The 18,544-nt window shown below is 37.2% G+C and overlaps 1 protein-coding gene across 6 annotated transcripts in view; it reads left to right on the top strand.

The window, feature by feature from the left end:
• ARHGEF28 (Rho guanine nucleotide exchange factor 28) overlaps positions 1-18,544 on the top strand; it is a 259,146-nt gene that overhangs the window by 156,314 nt on the left and 84,288 nt on the right. For all 6 annotated transcript variants that reach the window (XM_036226271.1, XM_036226272.1, XM_036226269.1 and 3 more), the window contains 3 exons: positions 9,438-9,559; positions 13,211-13,479; positions 17,748-17,955. In XM_036226271.1, the coding sequence (XP_036082164.1) occupies positions 9,438-9,559; positions 13,211-13,479; positions 17,748-17,955 (599 nt within the window). The remainder of the gene's footprint in view (positions 1-9,437; positions 9,560-13,210; positions 13,480-17,747; positions 17,956-18,544) is intronic.

Raw genomic sequence — 18,544 nt, 5'->3', positions numbered from 1 at the left:
TGAGGCGAGATCTGAGGGTGGATTTGACATTTGGACTGATGTCAGAGGCTCTCTGATTCGGTAGATGAAGGTCCCCCGGTTCTCCCAGACGCGTCGTGGTCTGGACTGAAATCTGCAGAGTAACTGTAGCTTATACGTGACCCACAGGAAATTCCTGGGCTGAGGATAATTTTGAAATTTGGATGGATCCTCTCTGTAACTTCAAGTCTAATTCAGAAGAGGGAAGCCAAGAGGTTTTTCCAGGCCAAGACTAATATCAGGAGAATCCTGAGAGAACCTTAGAGTAGGCAAGTGGATAAGCGACAGTTTACTCCCGAAAAAGTTCACTCTTACCTGTGAGAGTGGTTTTTCTTCTTTCTCCTGGAACACACTCAGACCACTGGTAGAAGGGACTATCTGTGAATTTCAGAATATGGTAAAGTTTCTTTTGAATTTGAGAATTTGGGAGATAATATGCTGCAATGAAAAAGGATGTCTTTGTCAGCACTGTTTGCATTCTGCTCCTATCAGTTAACAACGCTGGCAGGTTAATCACTCTCTTTGGGCCTTAGCTTTCTTGTCTGCAAAATGAACGTGATCATACCTCATGTGATTATGAAAAGTAGGGTTGGCAAGTGAGTAAAAATAATACTATGTAACTGTATATTTCCAGATAATATATTTACATACATATTATTTGATATGGTTGATTTACTGATAATCTATGTGGAATGAGCTTGTACAGTTTTTTTTTTAACATAGGATGCACATTTTAAACATATAACTTGTTTTCTCCTCTTATTTTAGATTAAGAAATCGTTATTATTGGAGATCTAGAAATTATAGAGAGTAGAGTTGGATAGAAAAACCACCTGTTGTCTATCACCTGGAGATAGCAGTTAACATCTTAGTTTATCTTCATCTTCTTCCCAATACCTTTACTTTGCAAATGCCTGATCAATCCATCATTACTTTAGTAAAAGAGTAGCCTACCTGATATTTTAAAGAGTTTAGGGTATGGTCTTGGGCTACTGCTACCGGAGGGCATATCATGTGGTGTCACCTAGGAAGCTTAGCACCTGTGGTATTCTGCACGATGGGAGAAGCTGTTTTTAGCTCAGACCCCAACTAAGATGTTACTTGTCCTACCAGGCAGGGCAAAATGAAACTCTCTGATCACTGGACTCTGTAGAAACAGGACAAAACCCAGAGGTAACTGGCGAGAAGAGCTCAGAGGAGAAGGGAAGCCTCACGGATATTTAGGGACTTGTCAGGGGATCTCTTCAGGAATAGCCCATAACGACTGTGCTTTGAGGATGTTTTTAAGAGTCACAGATGGAGGCTAGGGCCCTGGCCCAGCAGGTAGCATCATGCCTGGCAGTCAGTAGACACTCAGTAAATGTTGACAAAAAGAATGAATGGGTGAATGAATGAGAGAAATAAAAAATCGATACTCCCATCACAATCTGGGGTAGAGCAAAAACAGCTGGGCAACCCACAAGCATACCTCCAGGATCTGAGGAAATTTTACCAGACCAGAAGAGGTTAGTTTCTTAACACTACCTGGAACAAGGAGGTCTTTTCTTGAATGAAAAAGAGTTTCCACTTCCAGAGAATATTTGTTGAGTATCTACTAGGTACCTGACATGGTTCTAAGCATGGGAAATACAGTGAACAAAGCATTCGAAGTCACTATTCTCATGGAGCTCACATTCTAGTGGATGGAAACAAACAATATACAATAGCTACAATATATTAGGTGATGGTATATGATATAAGGGAAAATAAAGCAGGGCTTAGGGGGTTGCCATTTTGTATATATAATGGTAGGGATAGACACACTGATAAGATAACATTTGAGTAGAGAGCTAAAGAAATTGAGGAAGAAAGACATCTGGATATCCAGGGAAGAGCTATCCTGGTAGAGCAGGGACCCCCAACCCTTGGGCCACAGACCAATATCGATTTGTGGCCTGTTAGGAACCGGGCCGCCTGGCAGGAGGTAAGTGGCTGGCGAGCAAAACTTCAGGTGTGTTTGCAGCTGCTCTCCAGCACTAGCATCACCACCTCAGCTCCACCTCAGATTGTCAGGCATTAGATTCTCATAGGAGCACCAGTGCCTGGTTTCAAAAGGTGGGGGACCACTGTGGTAGGGAGAACAGCAAGTGCAAATGGCCTGAGGCATAGACCAGCAAGACCATCGTGGCTAGAGTAGTTGGCAGCTTCAGAGAGGTTGGATGAGGGTGGAGGAGGGCAGGTTATGTTCAGTGGGCTATTGTAATTTGTAATAACAAATACAGATTTGGTCTTTGTCCCCATTTCTGGCACAGAACTTCTAAAACCCTTAAAATGTCCTAGGTCATGAGAGTGATAAAGGTGTCTTTCCTTATGTTAATGAGGTGAGATTTGGACCTAAGGATTGGGGATTATTGGCAAGAGAACCAACCTTGTATTTAGAGGGTTGGAACTTTTAGTCCTGTCTCCCCCAAACCCCACTCCCCCCCCCCCAGAATAGGGCTAAGGGCTGAAGACTGAGTTCAATCCGCAATGGGCAAAGATTTAATAAATCATGCCTATGTAATAAAGCCTCTATTAAAAACCCAAGAAGACGGGATTCAGAGAGTTTCTGGCTGGTGAACATGTGGAGTTACTGAGAGCGGTGTGCTCAGCATGGAACTCCGCGCCCTTTCCCTACACATTGTCCTGTGCATCTCTTCTATCTGGCTGTTCCTGAGTTATATCCTTTTATAATATACTGTAATCTGGTAAGTTAAATGTTTTTCGAGGTCTGTGAGCCACTCTCGCAAATTAATTGAACCCAAGAGGAAGGTTGTGAGAATCTGATTTATAGCTAGTTGGTCAGAAGTACAGTTAGCAACCTGGACTTGTGACTGGCATCTTGAAGTTCAATCTATAGCCAGTCAGAAGCACAGGTGACAACTTAAACTTGCAGTTGGCATCTAAAGTTGGGAGTGGGAAAGGCAGTTTTGTAAGACCAAACTCTTAACCCATGGAATCTGCTGCTAGTGTCAGAATCGAGTGGACTTATAGGGCACCTAGTTGGTGTTCAAGAATTGCTTGGATGTGTAGGACCTGCCCCTACCAAAATACACATATATATGTTAGAATGTGGTACCAGAACCATTTGAGCAAGGTACTGTAGGCTATGGTAAAGTTTGACTTGTACTCTGAATGAGATGAGAAGCCACTGGAGAATTTTGCCAGAGGCATGACATGATTTGATTTCTTCTGTAACAGAGTTGATTTATCAACATGGCAGAGAACAGGCTATGGAGGGCAGAAGCATGGAAGGGAGATAGTAGTCTCGCAATAGTCTAGGCAGGAGATGGTGTTGGCTTCTCCTGGGATGGCCACGGAGGTGATGAGAAAAGGTCAGATTCTAGATCTATTCAGCTGCAAAAGAAGGCAACTCCAAGGAAAGATAGAGTCGCCATTTACTGAGAGGAGCAAGAAGGTGTAGGGGGGAAAATCAAGAGTTTTTTTTTTTTTTACATCTATCGTGCTTAATGTAGCTGCTGGACAACTCAGTGGAGAGATTAAGGAAATAGTTATAATTCAGGGGCGAGGTCTGGGTGGGAGATGAAGATTTGAGAGTCATCACCATATAATGGTATGCGATGCCATGTTATTAGATGACCCAGGGAATGAATGGAGCAAGAAAGAGAAAAAGAGGTTTGAGGATTGGCTCCAGAGCACTGCAACCTGCCAAAATCCAGAGGATGAGGAAGACTGAGAGGGAAAGGTCGGGAAGAGAGACAGTGGTGTCCTGTAGGCAAAGAGGGAAAAGGGAGTGATCAACTATATCAAATGTTGCCGTAGATCACCTAGGGTGAGACCTGAGAATTGACTACTAAATTCTGTAATGGGAAGGTCATTGGTGACTGTAATGGGGACTGTTTCAGTGGAGCGCCCAGAATTGAACTCTGAAACAAGTCTTATTTTGTGATGGGTGAGACTAAATCCTTCTGCTGTGTTCATAGACTTCTAGGTTTAAAACAAAACAATGAATGAATGAATGAATGAATGAATGAAACCAAACTTTCCAGCCATTGTTAAGAAATATCCGGACTGAGAGGACTTCTGAGTTGCGCGGGCAAGAGCTTGGCAGCCAGAGTGGGCCAAACCAGGTCAGCAGCAGGTTTGCTGAAGGCCGCCTTAGCCGAGCTTGTTTATGTCTGGGTGTGGGTCCCTTACATAACCAGGGAAGTAGGCCACTTTTTCCTTTAGTTACAAGGTTCTTAGCTTCTTGAAGGAGAGTTGGGTTTCTTTAGAAATCAGGTTCCCAAAGCCCTAGGCTGGTCTGTGCTGTCAACTGTTTCCTGTCAGATTGGGGGCAGCTGTAAGTGTCACAGAAAAAGGAAGCATCCGCAGCTGCCTTTCTCTCTCTCCCGCCTTAGTAGTCCTAATTCCTCTTCACTCTGTGGGAGAAGTATGCTCACTTTCAGGAGAGTTGTCTCTCCTGTGTCACTTCACTAGAGCCTCCAGTATAGCAAGGAAGTGCTGATGAAAAGTGGTGCTTCTGGAGTCCTTGTGGAGTTCCACAGGTCACATTACAAAGCCATGGGAATAACGGGAGAGGGGCGTGCTGGGGATCCCCTCGGAGTTTTTGTTCATCCTCCAGGTGCTCTGCAGGGAGAACCTGGCCCCAGTCCATTCTCTCATGTTAGAACATGGTAGTTTCTGAAATCCTCCCTTTGTTCTTGAGAAACGGTGTCTCTGACTTTATTCTTTGGTTGTCTTGCTGTTACAGTATCTCTTATTTCATGAGATCTCACCCTTGAGTTGTTGTAGGTAACTCTTATGGGTAATTTGACTTTGTTTTTTAATTGCCATGTTCAAGATGAATTTTTCAAAATTTCTTAACATGAGCTAAATCAGGAATAAAAGAGTTACAACATTTTAAAGCTTTTTTTGTGCAGCAACTGGAATGTTTTATGAATACCAGTTGCCTTGGGTTGGTTTTAAACATGTAAAGTTTTAGTCATTTTTTTAAAGAATTAAAACCACATAAAATAATTAAAACTATATAATTTCATTTACTTATACAATAATATCAAGCAGTTACAGAGTACTTACTTTGTGTCAGATTACGTTCTAATCTAAAATACAAATCATTTAATCCTATGACAATCTTATGAGATTTTGAAAATTGCTATAGCATTTAATAGTCATTGACAATATAGTGGGATACAAAATTACTGATTTTTTCTTTAACTTTTTTTTCTGTAGAAACTCAAACATAAAAAGAAAAACAGAAAACATAGCAATATGTTATAATATAACAATGGATCTCCATGTATTCATTACTCAATCCCAATAATTATCAGCATTCTGTCATATGAGTATCCCTGTTTTACAGATAGGAAAGGGAGGTACAGAGAAGTTAAATAATTTGCCCAAGGTCACACAGCTAGTAGGCGGTGGAGTAGAGTCTTAAATCCAAGCATCCCAGGGCCCATGCTCTCAACTACTGCAATGCATTGCTCTTCACTGATTTAAAATTTATAGCTATTAAGATGGGAATTGAATTTTAGTTACTTTTATACTGTCTCTGAAATACAGGTTTATCAAACATTAAAAATTAATGCTATCACCAAACTGTAAGGTTTACTATTTACAAAATAACATTAAGACCAAGAGCTGATTTTCTCATTGCAAATTATATATGCTCATTGAAAAAAAAACCTGAAGGATTTTTTTGGCCATAATCTTTCACTTAATTTGTTACTAATGTGGTTACATATGGAAGCAATAAAATCATATATCTTGAAAATCTTGAGATCAGTTTTTTTTTTAAAAAAAATGAAACCATTGTAGCTTTTTTTTTTTTTTTTTAATATTGCTGAAACACAGTACAGCAATTAGCCACATTAACATGGGCAGCGGACGTTTATTTGAAAGCACTTTTAAAGAGTTCTTTTTTCCAGTGAATCTAAAGCCCATTATTTGCAGTGACCCTTGTTAAGGTTAGCGAGGAGTGGTGGTCTCGTAAGTCTGTGTAATCTTCTGGTTTGTCAGTGTGTGTTTACTTCTAGTCCTGTTATCTTTCAGTGTCCTTTGGCAAGTAGAGGCTACAGATGTTCGAAAGAGTTGTAATGAAAAGGACTTTGGGCCAATTTTATAAATAGCTGCCATGAGTAACCCAGCAAATCTACATGGCAGGTTATGGGTGACAGGTCTAGAGAAAAGACGAATTCTCCCTTCTTACTGTTATAGTACTTTTTTGTGTAGTCATGCCCCCACCCCCCAACAAGACTTACTGTCTCAGTGTAATCGTTACCTAGTTGACAGGATGATGACACAGTCTAGGCAAGTTTTCCAAAGTGTGGGGTAAATTCTTCTGGCGACTGTCAATCTTGGAGATGGTACCCCAACCTAACGGTAGATGACATTGAATTACATAGTAAAGGAGATATTTCCTTTTCATTTTTCTTTTGACTTTTCCGCTGCTTCAAGGAGAAAGTCAGTTTGGTACCACTGCATCTTTAACATCTTTAGAATCTTGAGCATCTTTCGAATCCTTCAGAATCTCCCTTTATGACAAAGAGCAGGCATTGTAGATGCTCAGCCTTGATAGGCAACTCTATTTAGTCAGAATGTAATTTCATCATTTTTAAAATTGTTTTCATATGAATAATTTCTAGTTTTGACAGGGAATCTTGGCTTTCTGTTTACAGTGGGATCAGGTATTTCTTGGATAATTAGTTTAAAAGAAAAAAAGCAAGTCAACTTAAGGACAAGTACTAAAGAATGTAATAATACAGGTGATGTGTAGATATGGAAAAATTATGAATGTGGTAGAGGAATGACAAAATCTTGGGAAATATTGGACTAATATCTGCTACGGTTAATTTTGTGGAGATTCACTCTCTTTTCTTTGGACCAGATTTGTTTTGGAATTCAGAATGTTCAGATCTTTTTGGCATAGTGCTTATGATATGTGTGATATGACTACCATGGGAGACACTGGGGCAATGCCATCATCAAGTGCTGTGATATATTTTTTTTAGCAAGATTTATGAATGTTTACACTAAATGGGGTAAATAGAGACTACACATGGCCCCGTGTGGGTTCAGGTTGTATTTTGCCACCACATTTGTTTTCGAACCGAAATTTAAGAAAGAGAGTTTTGATTTTCAGAGCTTTCTGGGTTTCAGAATTTCTGATAAGAGATTATGGATCTGTCTTTGTGAATAAATTACATCATTTTCTAAAACTGATCAAAGTAATCGTGCAGAAAACAAATTAGATCACAGCATGGTCAGAATGACCAAAGTAACTCCACCATCTTTGAGTTTATTTTACTGCTTGGGTACAATCTCTTGATAGTTTCTGACCTGCACATGGGGCCAGGTAAATATGTTTGTAGAAGAAAAGCTAAATCCAATGACTTTTGCCCGTGCATATGAAAACAGAGGTAGACCCTGGTCCTGCTCATCCTTGAAGGTGAGAGTCAGAATTTTACACACAGAGCTCACTCTCTTGGTAGTTCAGAATGTGGCTGTGAGGTGACTTGGCAGTGCATTCAATGGCATCAAACAATTTGGGATAATATGTAATTTGATTCTATATTTTTAAAGTGAAATTCATCTCAAGATTCAAAAATTTTTAATAAAAGTAAAAATAGATAAAATGAAATTAATCAATTATTTGCAATTGCCTTATTAAATACCTTTTTAGTTCTTAGTCTGGTTATCAATGATATTTTAATTTGGCAGCAATGCAAATGGTTTAAAAGGGCACAACCAGCCTCCCCAGCGTGATGGCAGACATACCACGTGTTTTATAGTCTGTGAACTTATGACATAAAAGCAGTTAAGCTGGATTAATTACACTTTAGGGGATCATGTTGAGTTATTTATAAATGTTTTCAAACATTCTGTAAAATGACAAATGAGCGAGTATTTTCTTACTTCAGACATGTTGGAAAGGTTTTGTCAGGTTTTTGGTTTATAACATTTGGGATATGCTTTTATTTTGTGTAATTAGAATGAAAATGTGAAGTAATTGATCATAAAAGTTATTCTCGTGGCATATTTGTGGGCTTTCTATGTTTTATTGCTAACTATTTAAAAGAAGACATTATAGATATAAGAAAGTAATGTTTCACATTTACATTGTATATTTCCCCAAGAGCATTAATAAAGTCTCAGTTGAGTGTTCTGTGGGGAAGAGGTAGATTTAAATGTAGAATCTGAACCCAGAGCTATTTGGCTCATACAATTAATATATCTTTGTAACTTTTATGTCATCCAGGACCTTCTATGAAAGATTGAGTTTTTTATTTCCAGTATGTCAGTCCAACAGTTACTAACTTTTAAAAATTTCTGATTCACTCCCATGGGCTTACTTGGATTTTATGCTCTGGCTTAGATGGGTGGAGGGATAAGAGCCACTTCTGATGGATTAGAGACCATAGCCCTTTTGCATTCACTCAGGGAAACATAATGGACTATCAGTGAGGATGACATGTATATAACTTTGAATCCACCCTATTAAAGTCATTTACAATATTGATCATTTATTATTATAACACCCTATGATGAGTATTAATAACCTTGTACTTCACATTGGGCATGGTTAAAATAACTACTAATAACAAAATATAATAATAGCGACAATGTTTATCGAGCACTTAGTAAGTACTTAGGCATGTATTAAGTACTTTACATGTCCGAACTCGTTTAATCCTCATAACCACACAATAAGGAAAGCATAATAATAATCCACTTTTGCAGATGAGGAAACTGGAAATTAGTCTATCCAAAGTCCCAAGAAATGAAGCATTCTGATTAAACTATGTTTTATTGCTTTTAACTCTGTGTTACCTACAAATACACTAACATCTCAACTCTCTGGGACTCAACTTTGAGAAACCTATCTATTTGGAACAAAGGTGAGAAGATGGAAGCAAGCAAAAACACTTTTGTAATTCAAATAGAAGCAGAACTCTGTACGAGAGTATGCAAGTTCAGCAGGCACATCAGAGCCAGGACTGCTAGACCGTGTACTGTCTTGGGTCCTTTAGTGGAGGGTCTGGAGCCTGAACATGTCAATGGGACTTGAGGATCACAGCACAATCACTGATACTTCCAAGTGAAATGCTTCACAAATGAATTTTGGTGTAGTCTGTTAGAAATCGAAAGGAGAAATCTAATTGATTTTACAAAAATCTGTCAGGATTGGAAAAATAGCATTTGAAATGGGCACAACTTACTTAGAATGAGTTGTTCTTTATGAAGGTTTTAGATAACCGAGAAGGTTTGGATGTAGAAAATACATGCATGTAGATCCTAATAAGTGAAAAAAGCAAAATGTCATCTTAAAAAAATGAAATCTTGATTTTTTTTTTCTTATGGTTTGATTAAGAAGGTAAAGGTTGACTGTAAAATAAATTCCTTCTACTTTATTCGTCCTGTTTTCATTTTTCCTCCAGATCGCTCCTTTGATGTCCAAAAAACATCCAAGCATCCTCCCACATTCCATGCTTCAGGCCAGCTTTCCGACATGCTGAACGGTGGTGATGAAGTCTATGCTAACTGCATGGTGATAGATCAGGTACGGTGTGACTGATGTCGCAAGGTAAATCTGCCCTCTTCCCAACCCTGAGCATGTGAGAAATAAATTAAGCGTCATTGTGGTCCTCTAAAAATGTTAGCCTAAGTGCAACTCCAGTGATACTTCAGTGGAGTCTCATCATATAAGCATCTAACTGAGGTCCTTCCTTCAGAACATAGCACACTTTACTCTACCAAGGCACACCATTAGGGCACAGTCTTACGACATTGCCAAATGAGAAGAGCGTGAGCTTTTCATGCTGCCAAAATAGGAAATGACAATAAAGAGGCAAATTTTTTCTCTATAGCTTTCAAAAAACAATGTGTATGTGATCTGATTCAGTAGTATTTGTATTCAAACCCATCAAGAGCTGGATGAGCAAGAGCTTGACGCCAGCTCCATATGATGCTGTCACATAAATTACTTATTTAATCCTTACAACATACCTGGTGACATGTAGTAAGTTTGTAGAGCTTTAATATTAAAACAGAATGGTGTCATGTTACAGGGAAGCTGGAACTCTTTAGAATTCCCTGCCCATTGCTTGATAGAGATTTGTAAGTTAAATCTTCTAAAGGTCGGCCATTTGAATGTACATCTACATATAGATTTATCCTATCTTTCATTCTTTTCTCTAGCTCAGTGACCCTAACTTTTAATATTTATAAATATTAAAATATAGATCTGAAGATTTACATGTGTCCTAATTTATGGGAGATTTAAGGGATCTTCAAGGGTAATTCTGACAACACACAATTTCTGTTTTATCCATTGACTTTAAAAGCTAGTCTCCATATAAATGCTCCATATATATACTCATGGAGCAATAAGGCATTTTATCCTTTTTTATTATTGTTGTTGTTAGTATGCATATATTATACCCTATCACTTACAGATGGTTTCTGTGGTATAAACTTTTTTCTGTCTAGTAGAGCTCAATTTTAGCCCTTCAGTTGAATCTTTGCCTTTTCTTTTCGTGTTATAAAACATTGTTAGATCAGATGCATAGTTTAAATGCATATGTTGGGATGATGTTCAAATGACAGAGGACTGAAGCATCGGTGGTATAGTAGTTAGCATAGCTGCCTTCCAAAATGACAGAGGAACCAATAAATCAGAATGGGAAGTAGGCTATAAGTAATTGGTATAGTTTTTGGTATAAAACAGCTGAATGTGAGCCCTAGTTATGAAGCCTAGGATGAAGCACGGAGTTCAGGACAAAGTGAGAGTTCTGGGGACCTTCTCAAAGATACAGGGAAATTGGACTTGTTGCGCTCTAGCACATTCTGATTTTAATGGTTTTCTTCTGTTGCCATATTTTCTTAGCACTTAAATGAAATACTTCTTGAGTTCTAGTCCTTTTAGTTCTGAGCCTCAGTGAATACTATAATATTTTCATTTACCTCAAATAGCTAAAATTATACATGACTCAGTATTATGAAAGGGAAAATTTTGTCTTTATATGTTCTAAGATATATTAAAAATACAAAATTTCACAAACTAAAGATAAAGTTAGGATATAATTTCTATTTGAGAATATTTTCAGTGAGAAAAGTATTGCTTTAATAATGTGAAGCATGCATTTCAGGAAAACTTAAACAGGCTAATTGATAAACTGAAATATAGTAGAGAATCCCTGAATATGTGTAACGAAAACAGAAATAAAACTAAAAATCTGGATTCAAGTCACAAAGTTCACTATATCAGTGTAGTATAGGTATTCTATCATTTCTTTTATTGTCCCTAGGTCCATTTGAATAGCTAGAACAACATAAGGAGTCCAAATTCTGCATATTTAAAATAATTTCTAGCAATATCTGGAAAGAATCTTATGTAATTTCCTTCATCTCTTTCAACCTAGCACAGAAACCTTAAAAGATTGCTCACTCGTTTATGATGCTCTTTCTCATGAATTCTCAAGGTTATGAGATGGTGAGGAAATTCACACATTAAAACTACTTTGAAAATTACTCTGTCATATAAACTGCTTTGAGAAAACAACAGCAATAGCATTGCATTTACACATCTTTTCAAACCTACATAATTGAGTACAAAGAATCCCTGTATACGTATCATCAAAAGTCCCCGAATGTTAATGCTTTACTTTAATATTCTCTGAGTATGTGTTTGTGTGTGTGTGACTGTGAATGCTTAAAATACGTATATAAATATTTTTTTAAACTATTTGAGAGTAAATTAAAAATATGGTGGTGCCCTTTATACCCCTCAATCTTTCATGGTATATTTTCCTAAAACCATGATCATTCTCTAACAGAGGCACATATAGTTACAAAATCGGGAAATTGTCATTGATACAGTACTATTACCTGTCTACAGACTTTATACAGTTTTAGCCAATTGTCTCAATAAAGTTCTTTGTAGCAAAAGAAAATTCAATTACACATGTTGCATTTAGTTGTCATGTCTCTTTAGTCTCCTTTAATCTGGGGACAGTTCCTTAGTCTTTGTCTTTATGAGAATGATAACTTTGGAGGGTACACACCAGGTTTTCTGTTGTTGTTAGCATGTCCTTCAGTTTAGGTTTGCTTGTCGTTTCCTCATGATTAGACTCACGTTATGTGTGGTTGGCAGGAATATCACAGAAGTGATGTGCTCTCAGGTCACTGTATCAAGAGGCACATGACATTAATTTGTGCCATTATTGATGATGGTATCTTTGATCTACCAAGTTTTTTTTTTTTCTGGTAAAATTACTATTAAAAAATTAAGTATCTTGTGGGAGATAATTTGAGTCATTGTAAATATCCTGTTACTCATTTGATTTACACCCACGGTTTGAAAAGTCCTTGATTGTTTTTGCCTTAGTAAATACTTATGGTAGTTCATTTAGTACCCTAAATTTTCCCCTTATGCTTCATTTCCCTTTTACCATCCTATATGTAAATGGTGTCGTTCTCTTTCTTTTCACTGTCTTCTCCCCCAGAAGTGATGTCTAGATGACCACCAGATCAGATCGCCTATACTTTTATGCCCCAAAGCAAGCACTTTGATCAGCTGGGACCTTTTTCACACATGTAGGCTGGACTTTCTCTTCTTGTGATGATTTTTAGATTAGTCTTAGGCCCTCCACTACCCCCTTTTCTCTCTGCCATGCAGAATTTTCTAGACTGCCATTACTCTCTTCAAAGGCTTATGACAGGAGGATGATAGGTTACTTGTTGAGATTTGGTGTTTATTTTATTTATTTATAGGTAATTTGAAGTTGGGGGCATTTCCTGTCTTCTAGTTATGCTAAGTCCATGCATCTTATGTAGTTTTATTCCTACTTTTGTTTGGTAGTGTTTTTTGGAGCACTCAGATTTTTGTGACCATCGCTATCTTGGTTATCCAGATTTCTATAAATAAAGCTGTCTTTTAAATAAAGCTGTCTACTTTTTAGGTTTTTTTCCTTTTCATTTTGAATCAGTGGTTTAAAACACTCAATTGTTCTTCATTTTGGGAAATATGGGATAGCAGCCAAATGAACAAAAGCATACCATGAAAGAATTCTCTGCTTACATAAAACAAAACAAAAATAAGAATAAAACAAAAAAGACAAAGCAGAAGGTTTTTAAATTGAGAAAATTTTATTCTTAGCTAAGCCAATCTGTCTTACTTTTGCTAAGCAAATATTCTTCTTCTGACTACTAGGTTGGTGATTTGGATATTAACTATATAAATATAGAGGGAATCACTACAAACACCTGCCCTGAATCCATGGGACCTCAGAGCTGCAAGTACATCCTTCCTACCGACACCAGCCCTGGCATGTACCCACTAAGTGAGAACAAGGAAGCGACATCAGAGGCTGAAGCCCAGCAGTCCTTCACATCCCCATCAAGCTCATGCGCTTCCAATATGAATCTTTCCCTTGGTCTTCGTGGACTTGAAAAGGAGCAAAGTCACCTAAAGGATAGAAGGTAAGGTTTTCTGTTCCAGAGGAACAATGTAGAAAATCAAACAACCTTGTAGCAGAACTTGGAAAATTCTATTTTCTATTGTCTTTACCACTTCTATCTCTACATTAAAAGCTGCCCCCTTTTCGGTTTCTATAGTATTTGATTTGAAAGTGAGACAGGAGAACTGACAACATGCTGTACATTTACTACACAGGCAAAAATGAAAAAGTTTAGCAATACCATGTTTTGCTGAAAATGCGTACAATGGAAACTCCTATTATAGTTGATAGGTGTGAAAATTATATAACTTTTTGATATGCATTTTATGACCCAGGAGTATGACCAGGGAGACATACACATGAATATTTATAGTGCAGCAAATAACTAAAATGGGGAATAGATAGATAAATCACAGTACAGTTAAACAACGGAATACTATACAGTAGTGAAAATGAACTAGATACATCAACATACATAATATAAATCACAAAAACATGAAGTTGAACAAAAAAGTAAGGCACAAGTTTCATTTTTATAAAATGCAAAATTAAACACAATCAATTTATTATTATAAGGCAGACACATGTCTAAGCTATATATACATATATAAAAAAAACCCAAGGCAATGAAGAAAAGAAATCCCAAATTTAAGATAGCTGTTACATCTAGTGGGGAAAGCAGAGGATGGGAATAGAAAGGACTAAAAAGGGGTTTCAATGGTATAACCAATGTTCATATTCAAGTTGGGTGGGATCATGGGTGTTTGTTCCATTTTTATGCTCTGTAACTCACATTGCGTTTATTTTCTTATATATACAAGAATATTATTAAAATAATAGTTTTATTGTATATGATATGACAGTATATATTTATGTGTGTACATGCATGTACGTGTGTTTGTATCTTCGTATCTGTTTCTCATCCACCCATCCTGTCATCTATTTTCTTTAGGAAATACACCAGTTGCCACTAATTTCATTTTATTCTGCTGTTCACTTTGCTTAGGTAATAGCTTATTTTCCCCCCATGCCCTAGACCTCTGATTATATGCTCATTTTCATATATAAAATCATGAATCAAAATGAATGTAGAACACACACATATGTGAGTATGTATAATTATCTAGGAATGAGCATCCACATAGGCGAAGGAGTATTTGACAGAGATTTAATTGATCAGAAGGGGGAGAAAGGGAGGGAAAGCAGCAATCTCTAGCTGCCAGGTACTGTGCTGTTCTTTGTACTCATACACAACCACTTGAGGTTGTAACATTTTATAACAGGTATTGATACCAGAGGTATTTATGATACATAAATAATGAAAGATTTTCTTTATATTTGTATTTTGTGAATTATGGGTGTAAAGATACTGAGTGGTCATGGTCGCAAATAGAATTGATGGGGCATTTTGGACTCTCCACATTACCTACTTGGGAAAAGAGATGCCCAGTCAAGACAAGAGTCTACACAGTTCTGCAAAAACAGATTTAGCTGTGTGTTATTAGTACATTCTGGTAGGATCTTTGTGGTCTGTCCAGTTTGTAACCCAGGTCTGAAGAAGTGAATAAATTTTTTTACAGCAGGGGTCACTGACCCCTGGACCATGGACTGGTATCGGTTCATGGCCTGTTAGGAATCAGGCCGTACAGCAGGAGGTGAGTGGCAGGTGAGCAAGAGAAGCTTCATCTGTATTTGCAGCTGCTCCCCAGCACTAGCATCACCACCTCAGCTCCACCCCAGATCATCAGGCATTAGATTCTCATAGGAGCACCAGTCTTTGGTGCCAAAAGGGTTCGGGGCTACTGCTTTACAAGAACTATTATAGGAGCTACAAGGGGGAAAATAAGCAATGCAACATTTATTTTAAAAAACTATACAACAAAAAAATTCAGTGATGGAAGACAGGTGTTTTGTTCTAAATCACATCTTTAAAACCATTTTGTTTGTTTGTTTGTTTGTTTGTTTGTTTGTTTTTCCACAGTGAGAAATGCTTGTCACACCATCAACCATCCCCTGTCCTGACCATACACATAAAATTTAAGTGTTTTATGAAATAACATATAAAATGTATTCTGACATTTTCTGCTCTATACTGTTTTAAAAGAAAAGTCTGGTCATAACCTACTGAATTGATTTTCTATCCCACTAATGGGATTTTAGAAAGTGATATTGTAAAATGAACCTAGAGGTAAACCTAAAGAATATTGTCTATAAAATTGAATATCTTAGGTTAATAGCATAACAAAGAAAAACCATAGCCCAATATGAATTAACAGAAAAAGAAATATTTTAGAGTATAATATGCAAAATAAAATAATAGTCACTGATACTTCCAGGGTGTATTCATAGTGATGGAGAAATGGTGTATATAACTGGACCGGCTTGTGTTTAAATAGGATATTGTTACAGGCGACCAACCATTTGAACTAATTTTTGAACTAATTTTCATTAGTACAGAGATCACAAGTTGAAAGACAAATGCAGAGGCACAGGACTTCCACAAACCTTTGACCATCTATCCTACCCCTAGATCTCTTCTATTCCCAGCACCTTAAAAAATCTGTAACTACATTACTGTAATGTTCAAAGTACTAACATTTACTAGAAGGGTTTTCTTAACACTAACCTTTAGTTTTTCATGAGGTAATTTTATGTACTCCAACAGATTTGGGTGTAAAATTAAAGTGTGAAGTCCACCTCCAATTTGTCCTTCCCTTCTCAATGCCAAAGTGTAGGCTCTCGGTGAGTCTTCAAAGAGAACACTGTGCTTTGGAAACTCGCGTGGTGCTGGTCGTGACTTTCACGTACTGCTGGGTTTGCTGGTACCCAGGAGGGTTAGTGACTAATCTTAGTGTTTGGATTAGAGACGTATGTAGTACCAAGTGTCATGTAATTTATTACATTGATATTCGGCGGCTTTTTTTTTTTTAAAGAAAAATAACCCAAGCAGGTTTTCAGAGTTTTGTAATCAAGATGGTTTCATTGTATTGTTATTAAAATTTTAATCTCAGAACTGTAACAACCAAAAATATATATATATATTTTAAAAGTGCACTGTTTGCTTTGTTTGTTTGTTGTTTTTTGTTTTATACAAGGACAACAATACGGTGAGTACCAGAAGGGAAGGGGTGTTGGGGCGTGGGGAGGATGAAGAGGGTAAAGGGGGTCAGAAATATAGCGACAGAAGGAGACTAGACTTTGGATGGTAAATGAAGTATACAGATGTTGTATCATAAATTATACACCTGAAATTTATGTAATGTTATTAACCAATGGTATCCAAATAAATTTATTTCTTTTTAGAGACAAAAGGAAAGTTAACTAGAAAAGGGGTAACATTCCACAGACAGAATGTGGTCTCCTCTTAGAGGCAGAGCGTGAGAGGGATGGTGAGAAAGAGTAAAGAACACGGAGAGAAAGCAAGTGAGAGACCCCAAATAAATTTAATTAAAAAAAAAAAAACGCACCATGCAATTAACATGGCTGTGAAAGCTGTTGGCCTCAAAGTATGAGTGGTTTAAAATGTAACTGTTATGGAACCAGCCAGGAATGTGGAAGGTCAAATTCTTTCCTTTCAATTTCATGGTTATCAAAGTTAAAGGAGGAAAGAAAAGCATTAATAGTTGAGCATAAGTACTACCTGTTTCTGAGGTGGATTTTTCATGGGAATAATTTTTTTAAAAAAATTTCTAACTATGATAATCTAATATGACAAATTTGGGACCTAACTTGATTCATGTCTGACCTATGACTTGACACTTATTGGACTTGTATCTGACCTATGAGTTGACACTAACTCTGGGGTGAGACCTCTGCTCATCAATCTTTACCTGTGCCTCTGCCCTCCTGAGCTTTCCAGCCCAGGGACAATACAGAGAATGCTGCACTGCATATTTTCACTGCAGATCCCCCCAGAACATCCCCTTCCCCAACAGCCCAGTGGCTCTATTTCATCTATATTTTTAATATTTGAAGGGTAACTATTTAGGGCTTATAATAATTACATTCACAAAACAGCAATAGGATAACACTAACTTGTACCAGCTTTTGTTTCTTAGAGCACTTGAAATAGTTTTTGCGAAGTAGAAATTTTTACTTAGGGAAACAGAATTTCGTCGAAAAACAGAATATTTGGAGGAGGAGAAACAACAAAAACTTCTCAAATATAAATTTGGTTACAAATTAAATGAGGACCCATTGTACCTCACACCATAAGATAATTTGAATTCAGAGTAACAGAAACCAATGACTCTGCTTTCTCGATTATTTACTTGTTCATTTTGTGCTTAGTTCTAGTCTTGATGCCTTGGATGCCGACAGTGAAGGTGAAGGGCCTTCAGAGCAGCCCCACACTTGTCACACGCCAGTGTCTCAGAGCTCCTCAAGATCTGGGATTCCTAGTGGGGACGAATTGGACTCTTTTGAGACCAACACTGAAATAGATTTTAACATCTCCAGGACTGAGTCACTTTCTTTATCAAGTAACCCGCAGTCAAAGGTATTCTTGTTGGTATTAATTTGGGTTATTCTAAGCTTGGAAAATGTGTTGTCTAAATCTAATTCATCTCTGAAAAACAATGTTTTATTCACATGCATAATTTTTTTGAGACCCACGAGCTCCCTGATTGAGTCTTTTTTAATTTTTCCCATTTTAATTTGTATATTCCTTACTTACAAGAGCTGATTTGTTTTCATTAATTCACATGTAATTTTTCACAGACTTGAACATTTTTTTAATTTTACACAGTAATTTCTACCATCATCTGTTAAGCAAAGGGAGAAAAACTGGTAGTATTAAATGGATTTAAGAGATCAAACTTATTTTGCTCACATAAAAATTTCTTTGGCCCAGGTGATGGGGTAAGATATTACTAGGACAGAGTTGATGTTTGTTGAATATTCCTGGCCGCATGCACTAGTCTGGAACACCATAAACTTCATCAGTTCTCCACAGGAGGCAGATTTGTTCTCATTGGCACTTTCACAATGGAGTTTCACTTTATTATGGTTGTTTCTTTTTAAAAATTCTTCCAATTTTGCAGAGAAAGCCCTTTTGTGTTTAGACATATGTTTTCTTCCATTTCGAT

This window comes from Rousettus aegyptiacus, unplaced genomic scaffold (assembly GCF_014176215.1).
Source record: "Rousettus aegyptiacus isolate mRouAeg1 unplaced genomic scaffold, mRouAeg1.p scaffold_m13_p_8, whole genome shotgun sequence".
NCBI lineage: Eukaryota > Metazoa > Chordata > Mammalia > Chiroptera > Pteropodidae > Rousettus > Rousettus aegyptiacus.
This window is presented reverse-complemented; position numbering and strand designations above follow the sequence as displayed.